Below are 17,956 nucleotides of genomic sequence, written 5' to 3'. Positions count from 1 at the left end.
AATGAAGTTTTTTTTTTTTCAGCACATTTCTAAACACAATAGTTTTAATAAATCATCTCTAATAACTGATTTCTTTCATATTTGCCATGATGACAGTAAATAATATTAGACTAGATATTTTTCAAGACACTTCTATACAACTTAAAGTGACATTTAAAGGCTTAACTAGGTTAATTAGGTTAACTAGGGTAATTAGGCAAGTTATTGTACATGAAAACCCTAATTGGAAATAAACATACAGGGGGGCTAATAATTCAGACGTCAGCTGTATATTGTGCAGGCCTAGTTCCTTGCATGACCTAAGCATCAAAACAGATAAGGAAAAAAGGCAAGACAACATTTGACACTTCTAATTTTAGCAACTCTGGAGCTAGACGAACATGCGTTTTTAACACATCCCCAAAATACATATCCAAACGGCAGGGTTGTGCATCCCAAGAGAATAGTAAAAATATGGGCAACTGAGAAGGGAGGTCTAAAAAAGGGGGACTGGATGAACGCATGATTTAGCCACTTTCCCAGAAAACACACTGTATATATAAGAGAAGCCAATTCCCGCTCGCATACCAACACCTCAGGAGAGCCCGAGCCAAGACGTCTTTTTATAAGGTTTCAAAACCCCCACGTCTTAAGGAAGGGATCTGTATATTTTGCAAACTCCACATTCATGAAATGGAGAACAATGGAATGGCAACAACACGTATAACCGCATATATATATATATGTGCGTATATGTGTGTATATGTGTATATATATATGTGCTATATATTTATATATTTAAATTTATATATATATATATATGTCAGAAGTTTTCTGAAGTCAGAATTATTAGCCCCCCTGAATTATTAGCGCCTTTGTTTATTTTTTTCCCCAATTTCTATTTAATGGAGGAAAGATTGTTTCAGCATATTTCTAAGTATAATAGTTTTAATAACAAATTTCTAATAACTGATTTATTTTATCTTTGTCATGATGACAGTAAATAATATTAGACTAGATATTCTTAAAGACACTTCTATACAGCTTAAAGGGGCTAATAATATTGTCCTTAAAATGTTTTTTTTTTTTAACTGCTTTTATTCTAGCCAAAATAAAACAAATAAGACTTTCTCCAGGAGAAAAAAAATATTATCAGACTGTGAACATGTCCTTGCTTTGTTAAACATCATTCGGAAAGTATTTAAAGAAGAAACAAAATTTGAAGGGGGCTAGTAATTCTGACTTCAACTAAATATATATATATATATATATATATATATGTGTGTGTGTGTGTGTGTGTGTGTGTGTGTGTGTGTGTGTGTGTGTGTGTGTGTGTGTGTGCGTGTGTGTGCGTGTGTGTGTGTGTGTGCGTGTGTGTGTGTAATAATATAAAAATGTTTAAATTAATTTTAAACAAAAAATAACTAGTCGTTTATTCACATTATGATGAATAATTATACCTGAAGTCGTTTGTTTTCTGATTTAAAAAAGACCTTGCAGTTTAAAGGTTGCACATATTAGAATTTTACAGTCAAGACTACATTTGTGAAAATGTAGGAATAATTATGATTTGAGCACACTACACTTGAAATCTTAAGTTTATCCATTTTCATGGTACATAACTTAAGTTAAGTTAACTCAATTTTTGAGTGATATCAACAAAATGCTAAGTTTTAAGTTATGTTCGGTCAACAAACGGTATAGCGTTGGGATGTTCTGTAGACTATTGGGAAAAAAACTGCCTAAAGGGGCTAACAATTTTGACCTTAAAATGGTGTTTAAAAAATTAAAAACTGCTTTTATTCTAGCCGAAATAAAACAAATAAGACTTTCTCCAGAACAAAAAAATATTATTAGACATACTGTGAACATTTCCTTGCTCTGTTAAAAAAAATAAGGAAATATTTAAAATGGAGAAAAAAATCAAAGGGGGCCAATAATTCTGACTTCAACTGTATATGTTTGTGGTCGGGTATTTTTGCGTGAATAATACACTGTTTTGATGATTCAAATTGTACAAATGTACATGAAATATCTATTTGCATGTAAAATTCTTCAACCCAGGCTCATTCTGGAAATGTAGCCCCGCCGACGTTTCAGGAGGCCGCTAAATATGTCTCGGGTGGTACGTATTTGTGCAGTTTTTGTTTTCTGTTCTCACGTAAAAAGCCACCGGAGGCCGCTGTCGAGCGACCGTCTGTCCGACTGGCTGAATGACTGAACGATTGACTGGGTGGCCGGCCAATCAGCCGACCCGACCACCCTCCTCCTCTTTCTTCCCTAAACCCATGAAATGATTAACGAAAGCTGTGCAGAAAAAGAAAAGCCCTCGTCCAATTTTGACTGCGTTTTCGGATTTCACATAAATCGCAGCCTCCAGAAACGGCCTCAGGGCTGCGTTTTCAGAATGAGCTTGGGTTGAAATTCTTACATGATCTAATTGGTAACACTACACACTGAGGTTGTAATGGTTAATGTTAGTAAATGTATTTGCAAACAAACAATGAACAATACATTTATTACAGTATTTGTTGATGTTAGTTAATGAAAACGCAGTCATTCATTGTCAGTTCGTGCATTAACTAATGTTAACATGTGAGTTTGAATGATAATAATGCATTAGTAAATGTTGAGCTGTGATTAATAAATGCTGCACCAGCATTCTTCATTATCAGTTCATGTCTGAATACATGAATTAATGCAAGCGTATTGTAAAGTGTGAGCATCTAATCCTCTGTTAACATTGATCTGGTTGTTGTGTGTTTCTCAGGAGAGGTTTTGAGCCTGATGGATGATCTGTTTTCGGGTCTGGGCTCCTCATGTGTGGTTGCAGGACGGAGAAATGCTGAACATCCTCATAATATGATCTATTCGCTCGTCTTCAAGTGCCTGGAGCCCGACAGCCTTTATAAGTAAGTGTTGAACGAAGGATCTGTTTTAACATGTGTTTTGGTGCTTTAAACATGTCACAGTTGTTGAGAAATCATTTTTAATCCACCCCTGTTTAAAGCACTTATTGATTCTGCAATTAAGTTTGTTGATGTTATAAGAATGACACTTAGATTAAAAGAGTTCAATAAAAACAAACAAAAAAAATCTTAAATTATTTTTGTATCTTTAAAGCTCTTACACAATTATCATATAATTGTTTGATTTAATATTGACTTGAAGAATGAAAATTATTACCATTATTTTTCATTTTTGTTATTATTATTATAAATATTTTTAGATATTATTATTATTATTATTATTATTATTGTCGTCATAGTTGTTGTTGTTATTATTATTGTTATTTATTTTTATTATTATTTTTTACATATGTATTTATTTATGTGTTATTACCATTGTCGTTAATATTTTCACTGTTTAATTGTTATTGTTATTTTATTTATTTATTATTATTTACAATTTATTATTATTATTATTATAATAATAATAATAATTATTATTATTATTATTATTATTATTATTATTATTATTATTATTATTATTGCTATTATTTGTTTATTATTTGTTTATTTATTTATCTGTTATTATTTTATTATGTTTTATTTATTTATTTATTTTGTGTTATTATTATTATTATTATTATTATTATTATTATTATTATTATTATTGTTATTGTTGTTGTTGTTGTTGTTGTTATTGTTGTTGTTGTTATTAATATTATTATTATTATTATTATTATTATTATTATTATTGTTTATTTTTTTAATATTATTTATTTATTTATTTATTTATTTATTCAATATAAATATTTTATTGTTTTAATAATTATTGTAATTTTAATATTTTTGTATTATTATTATTATTATTATTATTATTATTATTATTTTCATTATTATTATTATTGCCATTATTGTTACCAGTATTATTACATATTTATTTATTTATGTGTTATTAATAATAATATTTTATTGATTTTTTTATTATTATTATTATTATTATTATTATTATTTTAAAAATAGTTTATTGTTATTATTAATATTATTTATCAATTATTTAAAAATTATTATAATTATTATTATTTGTTATTATTATTATTTTATTATTATTATTATTATTATTATTATTATTATTATTATTATTAATTTGTAACCATGCAAGGAAAAGTAGGAGCGAGCATTGCAGTGTCAGAGTCTTTCCATTGGCATCATTAGCCACTGTGACTTTACAAAAGTATTTGTTCTGGTGGTGTGGCATTTCTGTGCCACATCCTGTTTTTGGTTCTCCTTCAAGGCAGACGTCTTATTTGTTTGTATTTTTTTTGGGACCGCAGACGAGTCTTATTAACATCAGTGCATTGTGGGCTCAACGGCACCAAGTTTTACCATGGAGAATTATCCAGCATTTTAACATGCGAGTCTTCCTTGTCTTCAGCAGGATTCATTTCAGTCAGAAGAAACAGACTTTATTTTAGTGTCTACACCACAAGAATGGGAGAATATTTCTGCAATAAATAATATTTCTTGTGACATTACCCAGTGTGGGATGGATTCGAGCGGAGGGTACATTTACATGGCAGTGATTAAAAACTGACGTCCGTTGGGTTTTTCAACTTTGATTACAGGCGACAATGTCCTCAAAACAAGCGGGCATTACAACAACACTCACATAGACCCAAGAAAACAGCTAAAAGCACTGGATTTTGCACGCCAGAAGAGAAGTGCTGCTTTAATGCAGAAACCATTTAAACCTGTATGTGTTTTTAGTTTCATTTAGATTTAGTCATTTAGCGGATGCTTTTTGTCCAAAGCAGTTCACAATTGTGGAGGCATTCAGCCATTCAACAAGATGAATTCAGCCATTCAACAGTCATAAAATATTACAAACATGAGAAACATGATGAATTATTCATTATTTTAATGACAGCAAATGCATGCAAAATGCAAATCATTATTCTTATTATATATTACTTATATAGAGTTACACACTTAGTACACACTCGGCGGCCACTTTATTAGGTACACCTTACTAGTACCGGGTTGGGGCCCCTTTTACCTTCAGAACTGCCTTCATCCTTCTTGACGTAGATTTAAGAAGGTGCTGGAAATATTCCTCAGGGATTTGCTCCATACTGACATGATAGCATCACACAGTTGCTGCAGATTTGTCGGCTGCACATCCATGATGTGAATATTCCATTCCACCACATCCCAAAGCTGCTCTTTTGGATTGAGATCTGGTGACTGTGGAGGCCATTTGAGTACAGTGAACTCATCGTCATGTTCAAGAAACCAGTCTGAGATGATTGAGCTTTAGGACATGGCGTGTTATCCTCAGAAGATGAGTACACTGTGGTCATAAAGGGATGTACATGGTCAGCAGCAATACTCAGGTAGGCTGTGGCGTTGACACGATGATCAATTGGTACTAATGAGCCCAAAGTGTGCCAAGAAAATCTCCCCCACACCATTACACCACCACCACCAGCCTGAAACATTGATACAAGGCAGGATGGATCCATGCTTTCATGTTGTTGATGCCAAATTCTGACCCAACCATCCAAATGTGTCAGCAGAAATGGAGACTCATCAGAGCAGGCAACGTTTCTCCAATCTTCTATTGTCCAGTTTTGGTGAGCCTGTGTGAATTGTAGCCTCAGTTTCCTGTTCTTAGCTGACAGGAGCGGCACCCGGTGTGGTCTTCTGCTGCTGTAGCCCATCCGCCTCAAGGTTGGACGTGTTGTGTGTTCAGAGATGCTCTTCTGCAGATCTCGGTTGTAACGAGTGCTTATTTGAGGTACTGTTGCCTTCCTATCAGCTGGAACCAGTCTGGCCATTCTCCTCTGACCTCTAGCATCAATTAGGCATTTGCACCCACAGAACTGCCACTCACTGGATATTTCCTCTTAGTCCGACCATTCTCTGTAAACCCTAGAGAAAATCCCAGTAGATCAGCAGTTTCTGAAATATTCAACAACTACCATGCCACGTTAAATCACCTTTCTACCCCCTTTGAACTGCAGCAGATCGTCTTGACCATGTCTACATGCCCAAATGCATTGAGTTGCTGCCATGTGATTGGCTGAGCAAAAATTTGCGTTAACGAGCAGTTAGACAGGTGTACCTAATAAAGTGGCCGTTTAGTAGACGTTTTCCTCCAGGCGCTGCGGTTTTCCCCACAAGTCTAAAGGCATGCACTGAAGGTGAATTAGGTAAGCTAAATTGTCCATAGTGTATGAGTGTGAATGAGTGTGTATGGGTGTTTCCCAGTGATGGGTTGCAGCTGGAATCCGCTGTGTAAAACATATGCTGGATAAGTTGGCGGTTCATTCCGCTGTGGCGACCCCAGATTAATAAAGGGACTAATCCAAAAATAAAATGAATTGATGAATGAAATTGGCATACACATTACTCTCTTTTAATTGTGATTCAGCAGCTTTATCCACAACAATTTCTCTGAGATGCTCAAATATTACCTATATTCTGAAGCACCTCGTAATGTAATCAAAATTACACAACACTTTCAGATCCTGCCAGTTATTAGTGCATGTCTTTCGTAATTTCCTTAATTATCTGACGAACCCTATTTAACTGCTAGCATGACTGTCTAGTTTTCACTGTCTTTTCAACATGTTGAGCTCTTCTAAATGTGACGGAAAGTCTCCGACAGCAGGTTGATGAAGGTCAAAAAGACGAGCCTTCCCGCCAGAACACAGTCCAAGCCTGTGATTTATACAATATTACATCTTTACAGTGGCACTAACTCATTCAAGTGCAGCTGGAATTGATCATCAGGTCAACTGAACAGTTTAAGGATCTGTATCTTGGCGTGCACATTCGGGAGAATTTGGACTGAAAGTTCACCCCGGGGCCATCGGTTTTAATGCAGGACAATAAACCCTGTCTGTCACACCGAAGGAACAACAAGCAAAGCAGTTCATTCACTTCCTTTCTTCGGCTTAGTCCCTTATTTTTCAGTGGTCGCCACAGCGGAATGAACCGCCAACTGTTCCAGCATAAGTTTTACGCAGTGGATGCCCTTCCAGCTGCAACCAGTACTGGGAAACACCCATACACACTCATTCACACACGTACACACACACGCACTCTCATACACTACAATCAATTTAGCTTCCCCATTCACCTATAGCATATGTATTTGGACTGTGGGGGAAACCTTGCAAACCATGCAAACTCCACAAATCCCAACTGACCCAGCAGGGAGTCAAACCAACAAACCATTTTATTATATATCTATACTTACAGCATGTTATTATTTTTTTTGCCAGCGTTTGACCACTAAGCATTAGAGTCAGATAATAGATTGCATAATTACTGCAGACTGTATTTCCACTCAAGGCAATTTTCGCAGGATCTTAAAACCGATATGAAAGCTGGCAGACGGCCTATGTAGAGGCCATAAAATTGGGCTGATGTGATCATATTTCTTGGGTCTAGTAAGCAGTTTTAAGCAATCTGTGTTTATTTATAGCCATCCACAGAATAGTGCATTACAATAATGCGTACTCGTGTTTGTTATGTTGTCATGTCCTGAGGCCTGTTGCACAAAGCTGGATTAGGTTTTTAAACAAGTAGGCTAAGTTTGAGCTCCCAGTCTATTTTAATTTATTTTATTTTATTTTATTTTATTTTATTATTTTTTTTAATTTAATTTTATTTATTTTTATTTATTTTTATTTTTTTTACTTTATTTTATTTAATTTTATTTAATTTTATTTATTTATTTTTTGTTTGTTTGTTTGATTGATTGATTAAATAAAACCTTTATTTATTTATTTTAATTAAAAAACATTTTATTCATTTATTTATTTATTTAAGTTACCACTCTTTTATTTATTTATTTATTTATTTATTTATTTATTTATTTATTTATTTGATTAAATTAAAACTCTTTTTACATTTATTTATTTAAAATAATTTTATTTATTTATTTTTATTTATTTCACTTAAAACCCTTTTTTATTTATTTATTTAAATTAAAACCTTTTTTAATGTATTTATTTATTTATTTATTTATTTAAATTAACACCTTTTTTATTTATTTTTTTATTTATTTAAATAATTTTATTTATTTATTTATTTATTTAAAACCATTTTATTTGTTTCATTTATTCTTAATTTATGTACATGAAAACATTTTTATTCATTTATTTATTTGTTTATTTATTTAAATTAAAACTTTTTTATTTGTTTGTTTGTTTGTGTGTTTGTTTGTTTGTTTGTTTGTTTGTTTGTTTGTTTATACCCCAAATTAAAACCCTAAAGCACTTAACACATATTTGAGTCAAACTATTTTGCTGTTGATAGTTTATTAATTGTAATGCATACGATTTATTTACATATTTTTATATTACATATTCAAACAGTTTTGAATAGTCAATTAAAGTTAATAATTGTTTTACATTAAAATATTGAAACATATTTAAATCATATTTTATGGTTTAAGTGAAGTTTATTTATAAACTAATTTCAAGAGGATCACATGCTTATGATTGACCACAACTGCTCCCGCATTAGCTGGCTCACGATTCACTAATCAGAAAATCCCTAACTCAGCATAAATAACCAGTTAACCAGAGTTTCTTACCTCATTAGTTATCTTCGCCTTGAAGAATCGAGGATCTTATGAGCTCTTGGCTTTCTCCTGGCACAGCATGTCAAACATGCTTTATAATCAATCATCAGCTAAGTGTGAACTCTATTTAAAACATATTTAAATTGAAATATATACATATGAATCGTCTTTAATATACTGTATGAATCTGATGGACTTTGTTGTAATATAATATTTTATTTAGGTTCCCAACAGTAATGAATTCATAAGTTTAACATTTTATAAATCAATAAGAAAGGAAAAAAGTCATATTTAAAATGCATTAATTAGACGTTTTCCAAAGCAAACTTGGTTTTTAAGATTTTTGACCAAGTCTCTGAGCTCATGCAGGCGAGGAATCAGATGTGATATATATTCAGTCATTTGGAAGAACAAATCCTTCCAACACCAATCTAATGGTCTATTGTGAGTTGATGTGGTTTGGACTGGTTAAAGTTTGCTATTAAGGATTCTTTAAATTGTGTTCATGGAGTTTTTTTTTTGGATCCAGTCAGGTGATAAAATTGCATCTTTATGAACAGTTTAGGACTCTTGTAACATAAAATCTCAGAACATGGTTTTGTTTTGAACGTTATGAACCTCTTCACTGTCCAACTGTATTGATATATCTGCTGGGGCGCTAAAGAACGTTGTGTACATTTTAGTTCTTTGCTAAATGTTGTGTGATTTTTCAGCTTACTGCCATCTTTGTTCCTCCCCAATCCTTCCCAGGGCTTTGGTTTTTATTTAAAGGAATAATAATGTTGCCAGAAATAATCATTCTGGCATCATTTCTCATCTCAACATGATATACACTGCTTCTAAATGATTACGTTGTGAATCTTAAAATGAATGCTGCTCTTTTTTATGCTACATCCTGCAAGTTGACTCAAAAACAAACTCCAAAAGTCTTAAAAATACTATCGTAAAAAATTGGGTTATGTGATATGTTCCTGGAAACCATTGCTTTTACTACATTACTGCATTTAGCAGATGTTTGAGGGACAAACGAGGAATATGAGCTGCTTTTGAATAAAAGTAATACATTAATACACTGCATTTACTCAAAACACTGATTTAATAGTTTTAAATTCTAAATTGAGTCATTAATAAACAAGTAGGTATGGATGGAGAATACACAAACATACACTCACCGGCCACTTTATTAGGTACACCTGTCCAACTGCCTGTTAATGCAAATTTCTAATCAGCCAGTCACATGGCCTGCAACTCCCAGCATCAGAATGAGATAAACACTCACCTCGCTCTCTCGATGTCCACGGCTGTGGTTTACTGATCAAATGAAAAACAAAAGACTGGAAGGAGCAGAATTCTATAAACATTTTATTACTGAGGCGATAATTTAGTGTACAGTTCATGAGCTAATCGCAAAAGTTTTAGGGGGGATAAGTAGAATTAATGGGGGGCTACAGCCTTGCATGATATATATATATTCATGCATTGATTTTCTTGTCGGCTTAGTCCCTTTATTAATCTGGGGTCGCCACAGCGGAATGAACTGCCAACTTATCCAGCAAGTTTTTACACAGCGGATGCCCTTCCAGCCGCAACCCATCCCTGGGAATATATATATATATATATATATATATATATATATATATTAGAGGTGTGAACCTATAATGGTCTCACGGTTCGGTTCGGTTACGATTATCATGCCATCGATTCGGTTCAATTCGATATCTCGGTGCATCACGGTGCATTGACGATGCTTTCCATATATAGTGTTATATTTTAGGGGGGAGGCTATAACAAGCTGTCTGTATAAACACACAGACACACAGCAACACACTGTCTCTCATTCAAACACATTCACAAACATAGACAGCATCAAACAAACACACACACGCACGCACACACACACACAAACAAACACACTTAAGCCCTTGCAACAGGGAGAGCTCGCGCTGAGCGGAGCAGAAAAATGAAAAAAAAAAACCCGAAAAAAATAAGCACTTTTCCGACGGTCCCTTACAGAGAGCTCCTCTCAGAGCGAGCTCTGCCGGCTAAAGTAAACGCAGACAGCGAGGGCTTAAACGGAGCAGTGCTCGTAGTGTCGAGCGAAAAAAAGAAAGACAGCTGTGAAACATAACCAGCTTTGTCTTTCTGTAGGAAACACACTTTAAATCTTTTTAGGGTGAGCGTTTTTTGAGTTATTGCCGTCTATAACTGAATGTGTGTCAGGAAAATCGAAAACAAAACCAACTGAAGCGCGCTCATTTCTGGCACCCCACTGGATATACAGCGCCCTAAGAATTTGCCTATGGTGCCTATGCCACGGGCCGGCCCTGAGTTGGCTGAGTGTTGTAAATAACGGCGCTCACCTCCCTCGTGACAGAGAGCATAGGAGGTAAATGACGTCACGACATAATAACCGGTTATGGTTATTACTGAATTGATGCCGAATTGTCCGCGTCTGCATCACGGTGCACAGAAGAAACAATTAATTTTGACACCCCTAACATATATATATATATATATATATATATATATATATATATATATATATATATATATATATATATATATATATATATATATATATATATTACAGTATATAATCAAAGTTAGATTATGTGTAGTTCATTAAAACGGGAGACCATAGTGTGTGTAATGATGTTGACTTGTAATATTCTGGCTTTCCACACATATATAATAGCATACAGCAGTGGTTCTTAAACTGTGGTACGTGGGCTTCCTTTTAGTGGTGCGCGGAGGAATCAAATAGGTAATATGTACATGCTACATATATTTTAAAATTGATAAAAAATTATTTATACATGAATATATATATTATGAATATATTCATTATATGACAGATAGCCTATATTTCTGAGGTCCAGGCAACATTTTCAGGTGTTGATGAATTGGCTACTATATGTTAATACTTTACATTTAAGTACAGCACTTTTCTTTTTACCTTAAGCACATTTTAATTTAATTGTTGACGTTTTTTTTTTTTTTTTTAAACACAGTACAGTGTTAACGTTCAGCCTATTTATGTTTAAAGTGGCTGACAATAATACATTTTCTCAATAATAGGAATTAATCTGCCACCTGTTTTTAACTGTGCAGAAATGTAGCTGCTTTACTGGGCTTACTACGCTACTGTATTTCAATACATTATTATTATAACCTTTATTTTACCAGGAAAGACACATTGAGATTAAAAATCTCTTTTACAAGAGCCTCCTGGCCAAGATTAGGCAGTACACAAGTCACATGAGTCCAACAAACAAAAAAACAATTTAAAGTTAACATGAATCACACTGACAACTATTCAAAACATCTACAAACCTGTGTTTCAACTTCTAAATCTTTTACAGTCTTTTTAAAAGCATGAAGTGAAATTAATTCTTTGAACTGCAGCTGTGTTTGCAGATTAATCCAAGCAAAAGGTGCTGCGTACTTAAAAGCCAATACAGCTTATTTCTGATGGTACTTGGAGAGACAATTTTGTTCTGAGGTGGTACTTGATGAAAAAAGCTTGAGGACCACTGGCATACAGTAATGAGAAGTGATGTATAAATGTAATTACATTGTAAATTATTAATTTGTGCAATTTAATGTATGTTCTGTTTGAAGATTAAGTAGATTCTAGTGTTTAGTCAACACTAAACCAGCCCTTAAAAACAGAACTGTTTTAAAAATGCCTCCACAGTCTGCTTAACTGAACAGCACGATGTACAGTAGTGGTGAAACTTTGAGAAGAGACCCTGAAAGAAAGATCCTTTGAGGCAGAATAAATCATGGCATCTGACACAGCGAAGCATGATAAACCTGCTATGACCCATACCGTGAATTATGAGATCCCTGAATTATGCATTTGCTCTGAGGTTCAAGGTCCAAATCTCCATTTAGCTGTAGACTTGCTCGTTGCGAAGCCAAAACAATTCATAAACTATATCTTAGGTACATCTATCTTTTACCTTGTCTCCTCAACTACGTTTGATTGCTGTTCTGGTAAATTTCACAGTTTGTGGGAAGATTTGAAAAACAAACCTTTCATACAGAGGGAAATGTTCATTATTTGAGCAACTAAAGCACTCTCTATGCCTGCAAGGCAACCTATTACAAGATCTTTGAAGGCTGCCATTAAACCTGATTTCTGTTTCCTAAATGGTTGATATTAAGATTCACATACCGATGGGGTACACTGTGAGCATTTCACATTCAAAAGTATTTTATGAAATGTGTCTGTGATTAGCGATAGACAAATATTTGTTCTCTAAAAAAAATCCAACAAGCTCTAAATCATCAAACAGCTTAATTGTAAATTTCTGAAATGTCATGATCAATACTAAATGTCATGATCATTGTTTGAAGATAGGCATACTTCTGGATAGGCTGGAAAACTGGATTGGGCTGTCTGGCACGGTTCTCAAATGGTTCAGATCTTACCTTGAAGAGAGAGGTTGCTATGTCAGTATAGGTCACCATAGGTTAAGTTGGACACCCATGACGTGTAGAGTCCCACAAGGCTCGATTCTGGCACCTCTACTGTTCAACCTTTATATGCTTCCTCTGAGCCAAATAATGAGAAAGAACCAAATCTCCTACCACAGCTATGCTGATGACACTCAGATCTACCTAGCCTTACAGCCTAATGACTACAGCCCCATTGACACCCTCTGCCCCATTGATGAAATTTACAATTGGTTGTGCCAAAACTTTCTTCAGATAAGCAAAGAGAAAACTAAAGTCATTGTGTTTGGAAACAGGGATGAGGTTCTCAAGGTGAATGCGTACCTTGGCACTAAAGGTCAAACAACAAAAAATAAGGTCAAGAATCTTGGTGTGACTCTGGAGTCAGATCTGAGTTTCCAACACAATCTCACGGCAATTCGTAACTTTTTCATTTAGTGGCTAATTCGTACAAATTCGTACGATCTAATTCGTACATTTTAGTACGATTTGCGCATCCCCCAATGACGGTTGGGTTTAGGGGTGGGGTTAGGTGCCACGCCTCCTTTTTAAAATCGTACATTTTCTTACGACTGAACTCGTACGAATTCGTACGAATTAGCCACTAAACTGCCAAAACGTAAAATACTTACGTTTTCTCGTGAGAGATCAGGCTGGAGTTTCAATAGTCATGTCAAAGTAGTCAGTAAATCAGCATACTATCATCTCAAAAACATTGCAAGAATCAGATGCTTTGTTTCCAGTGAAGACTTAGAGAAACTTGTTCATGCTTTTATCAGCAGCAGGGTGGATTACTGTAACGGACTCCTCACGGTCACGGACAGTCAGACAGTTGCAGCTCATACAGAATGCTGCAGCTAGGATTCTGACCTGGAGCAGGAAATCAGAGCACATCACACCTGTCCTCAGGTCTTTACACTGGCTCTCAGTTACATCCAGAGTAGATTTTAAACTATTATTACTTGTCTTTAAATTACTAAACGGCCTAAGAGCTCAATGCATTACAGATATGCTGACTGAATACAAACCCAACAGAATCCTCAGATCTTTAGGATCATATAAACTAGAAACTCCAAGAGTTCAGTCAAAGCAGGTTGAATCGGCTTTCAGCTACCATCAGCGCCCCTCGCTGCTGGAATCAGCTTCCAGAAATGATCAGATGTGCTCCAACATTAGGCACATTCAAATCAAGACTGAAAACACGTCTGTTTAGCTGTGCCTTTGCTGTATGAGCACTGTGCTACATCTGACAGATCGCACTATTATGTCTTTCCTTTCTTTTTTAAAATTCTTTTATAACCTGTTTAAACACATTTTAAACTGTTTTTATCAGTTTTGAATCATTTTTTATTGTTTGTTTGTTTTTATTTTCTTATACTTGTCTTTTTTGTTCTTGTTTATGTAATGCACTTTGAATTGCCACTGTGTATGAAATGTGCTATACAAATAAATTTGCCTTGCCTTGCCTTGCCTTGCATTAAAGATACCGAGCTTGCATAAGACATCAAAATGGTGTCAGAATACTGATGTTGTACTCCAACATCATGAGGACATTGCATTTTATTTGGAGATGAAAATCAGGTTGACGTCATGAGTCAACATCTGGCCGACGTCAATCTCCAACGTCCAACCTAAAATCAACCAAATATCAACGTCTAATGATGTTACAGCTTGACGTTGTGTGAACGTTACCAGTATGACATCTATCAGATGTTGGATTTTAGTTGCCATACCTCACAAATAAATGTCAGTACTTGACGTCAATATGACGTTGGTTTAAGATGCTGACTTTCCAACACAACCTAAAATCAACACCATTTGACATCGTTATAGGATGTCAAAATAACGCTGCCCTTAGATGCTGGCTAGACGTTGAATTTTGGTTACCTGACGTCATGATCTAAAACTGACCTAATAATAACTTCTAACCTAATATCAAAAGTTTCATGAAAAAGTTTAAGTTATTATGATTGGGGGGTTTTCTATAAAGAAATTTGGGGTATACCTAGGCATATGCGATTATGAGAGATCAGTAATGTCTATACTGTGAGTCTCAGACACCAATGTTGCCTTGTTTTCATGTAAATTCACTGAGTGTAAAACTTAGCGCCCATCAGAACACAAAGCAGACTGTTGCGTGACTACTTCATGTTTTAAAATAGCTTTTTGACAGGTTAAGTATTATATTGCCTGTGTTCAGTGTATATCATGCAAGTAGGACAAACGCACAGATCACAAGAGTTGTCGAAAAGCATGTATTTAATTAGAAAAAGCACGTACAACAGGAACTGGAACATCAAACACAGGTAAGACATGGAGCTCCCTTGAGCTCAGGACTCTCCCAAGCCAAACAAGCCTTTTATAAATCATAAGCTTACTCTTGAAATGGCTGAAATATAAGAATCAGAAATCGAAATAGTTGTGAGCAGAGAAAAGCCAAGCGTACAGGAGTAAAGTGAGAGAGCGATGTAAAACGTGTCAGAGAGAAAGGGATCATTTCTGGAGACCTGTAGGGGAATGTGTGTTTTGACATTCCCAGCGATGAGCCAGACCACTTCGCCTTTGTTCTCCTGGGTGATCTTTATCACTGCCAGTTGTTCGCAGACTTGGATTTGGGTTTAAATGGCATGTGACAACATGGAGTATTCAGAACGTCATAAACGTAAATGGCAGCAGCGAAAACATTCTAGCATTTAGACACATTCTGAGTCTATAGTCAATCAACATATCGCAATCCAATGCATTCATTAAATTGCATTCCATTGACCTGACAAATGCTGAATTAAATGTTTAGTCTTTCAAAGCACGCTAATCTGACAAAATAGTGTCTGCTGTGAATTATTTTTTAAAGGAGACTTAACATGCGAAGTTTTGGCCAAGCCTGTGTTGATCTGGAGTAACTGTGCACTTAAAAAAAAAGCAGGGTTTCACACAATTCATTCATGTTTTCCCAACACAAATCAAATAAGTTAACGTGACAAATTTAAGCCAATTGAACATAAAGCAATGGAAGAGTTTGCTGTTAGATATTGCTTGATAATAATAGCAGGTTTGGCATGCTGTCCCATAAGAGAACCCTGAGCTTGGAGATAATTGAGCCCAGGGCTCAATTGCTGGTCAATAGGCATGTAAAGGGGTATGAGATCAGGTAGTTCTCGAGAGCTCCTCAAGAAGGGAAGATGGGGTGGATGAGGGAATTCTACAAAAAAAAATTAGGGAGTAATACTAGACGGGATATTTATAGGCTTACGAAAGATTACAGATGTGAAACCAATCACGATCAATCATATCTTGTGCTCCTTTTGAAATTGGTTTGTGAAACTTCACTCAAATCAGGGGTGTCCAAAGTCTGTCCTGTAGGACCGGTGTCCTGCTGAGTTTAGCTCCAACTAGCTTCAACACACCTGCCAGGAAAGTTCTAGTACAGGTGTGGCCAACTCTGTTCCTGGAGAGCCACCTTCCTGCAGATTTCAGTTGCAACCCATATCAAACACACCTGAACCAATTAATTAGGACCTGAACACCATGTGATAATTATAGGCAGGTGTGTTTGATATGGGTTGCAACTAAAATCTGCAGGAGGGTGGCTCTCCAGGAACAGGGTTGGCCACACCTGTTCTATTATATCTAGCAAGAGCTTGATTAGATGGTTCAGGTGTGTTTGATTAGGGTTGGAGCTAAACTCTCCAGGACACTGGCCCTCCAGGATCGAGTGTGGACACCCCTGACTTAAGTTATAATTCAAGAGTTTACACTAGCTAATAATCAATAAAGCGTATTTGGCATGCTGTCCCGGGAGAGAGCCCTGAGCTCGTAATATCCTCGAGCCCGGGGCTCCCTCCTGTTAGAAGGGCGAGAGGGGAATTCGAGGTCAGGTGGGTCTCGAGAACTCCCCTGCTTGTCACCGTGAGAAGTCTAAACTCAGGTTGTATTGAGTGATAATTTGTTTTAGTCGATTGGCTATGGTTTATGTTTTTGGACGGTGGGAGGAAATCGGGGAACCCGGGGAAAACCAACGCGAACACGGGGAGAACATGCAAACTCCACACAGAAACACCAACCGGCCCGATGGGTTGGACTAGCGGTGTTCTTGCTTTGAGGCAACAGTGCTAGCCACTGGGCCACCGTGTCGCCCGATCAGAAAAAGTGGGAGGATGTAAGGGTGGAAAGGGGGGGAAGCTTCAAGACGAAGATAACTGGAGTGAAAAACTCTAATAGGGCAGATTACGGAGCTAACAAGGAGCCAGCCGTGTTGATTATAAGCATGTGATCCTCTCCAAATTAGTTTATGAATAAACCACACTAATAACTGTGTACTTTCAGCTCATTGTGATTAAGTAGTTTGAACAAGCAGGAGACATTTTTTGATCGTTCGTATTGCAAGCTCTGATCTCTTTCGTAAGATTGATAATGCTCTTTTGAGAGAAGTGCCCATATATGGAGTTCCACCATTCATGACATCATCAAGAGCCATGCTCAAAAAATAAATAAATAAATAAATAAAACTGTCCAAAGCATATATGAATTTAGAAGTAAAATGTCATGCATCCAAATACTTTGTTTAAACTTAATTTTAAACCAAAATGTAAAACTTTTTAAAAGGTAACTAGTTTGTAAACTTTAAACTGATTTGTATACATGAAATAGCATTAGATTCCCTCTAAAGTGCTGTTTCAAGAGTTCACACTTAGCTGATAATCAATAAAGCGTATTTGGCATGCTGTCCCGTGAGAGAGCCCTGAGCTCGTAATATCCTCGAGCCCGGGGCTCCCTCCCGTTAGAAGGGCGAGAGGGGAGTTCGAGCTCAGGTAGGTTTCAAGAACTACCCTGCTTGTCGCCGTGTGAGAAGTGTAAACTAGGGTTGTCTGAGGTGATAATTTGGTTTAGTCGATTGGCTATGGTTTATGTTTTTGGATGGTGGGAGGAAACTGGGGAACCCGGGGGAAACCTAAGTGAACAGGGAGAAAATGTAAAC

General features: G+C 35.7%; 1 protein-coding gene across 3 annotated transcripts in view; it reads left to right on the top strand.

Moving 5' to 3' along the window:
* Window positions 1-17,956, top strand: part of astn2 (astrotactin 2) — a 579,161-nt gene that overhangs the window by 543,938 nt on the left and 17,267 nt on the right. For all 3 annotated transcript variants that reach the window (XR_015489895.1, NM_001442877.1, XM_087251058.1), the window contains 1 exon segment: window positions 2,750-2,891. Coding sequence is in view for 2 of the 3 variants with exons in the window: in NM_001442877.1 (NP_001429806.1) it covers window positions 2,750-2,891 (142 nt within the window). In the remaining variant the exon portion in view is untranslated.

The sequence above is a fragment of the Danio rerio genome, chromosome 5 (assembly GCF_052040795.2).
Source record: "Danio rerio strain M-AB ecotype USA chromosome 5, GRCz13ab, whole genome shotgun sequence".
In the NCBI taxonomy this organism is placed as follows: Eukaryota; Metazoa; Chordata; class Actinopteri; order Cypriniformes; family Danionidae; genus Danio; species Danio rerio.
Note: the sequence above shows the minus strand (reverse complement) of the source record. Positions and strands in the feature narration are given on the sequence as shown.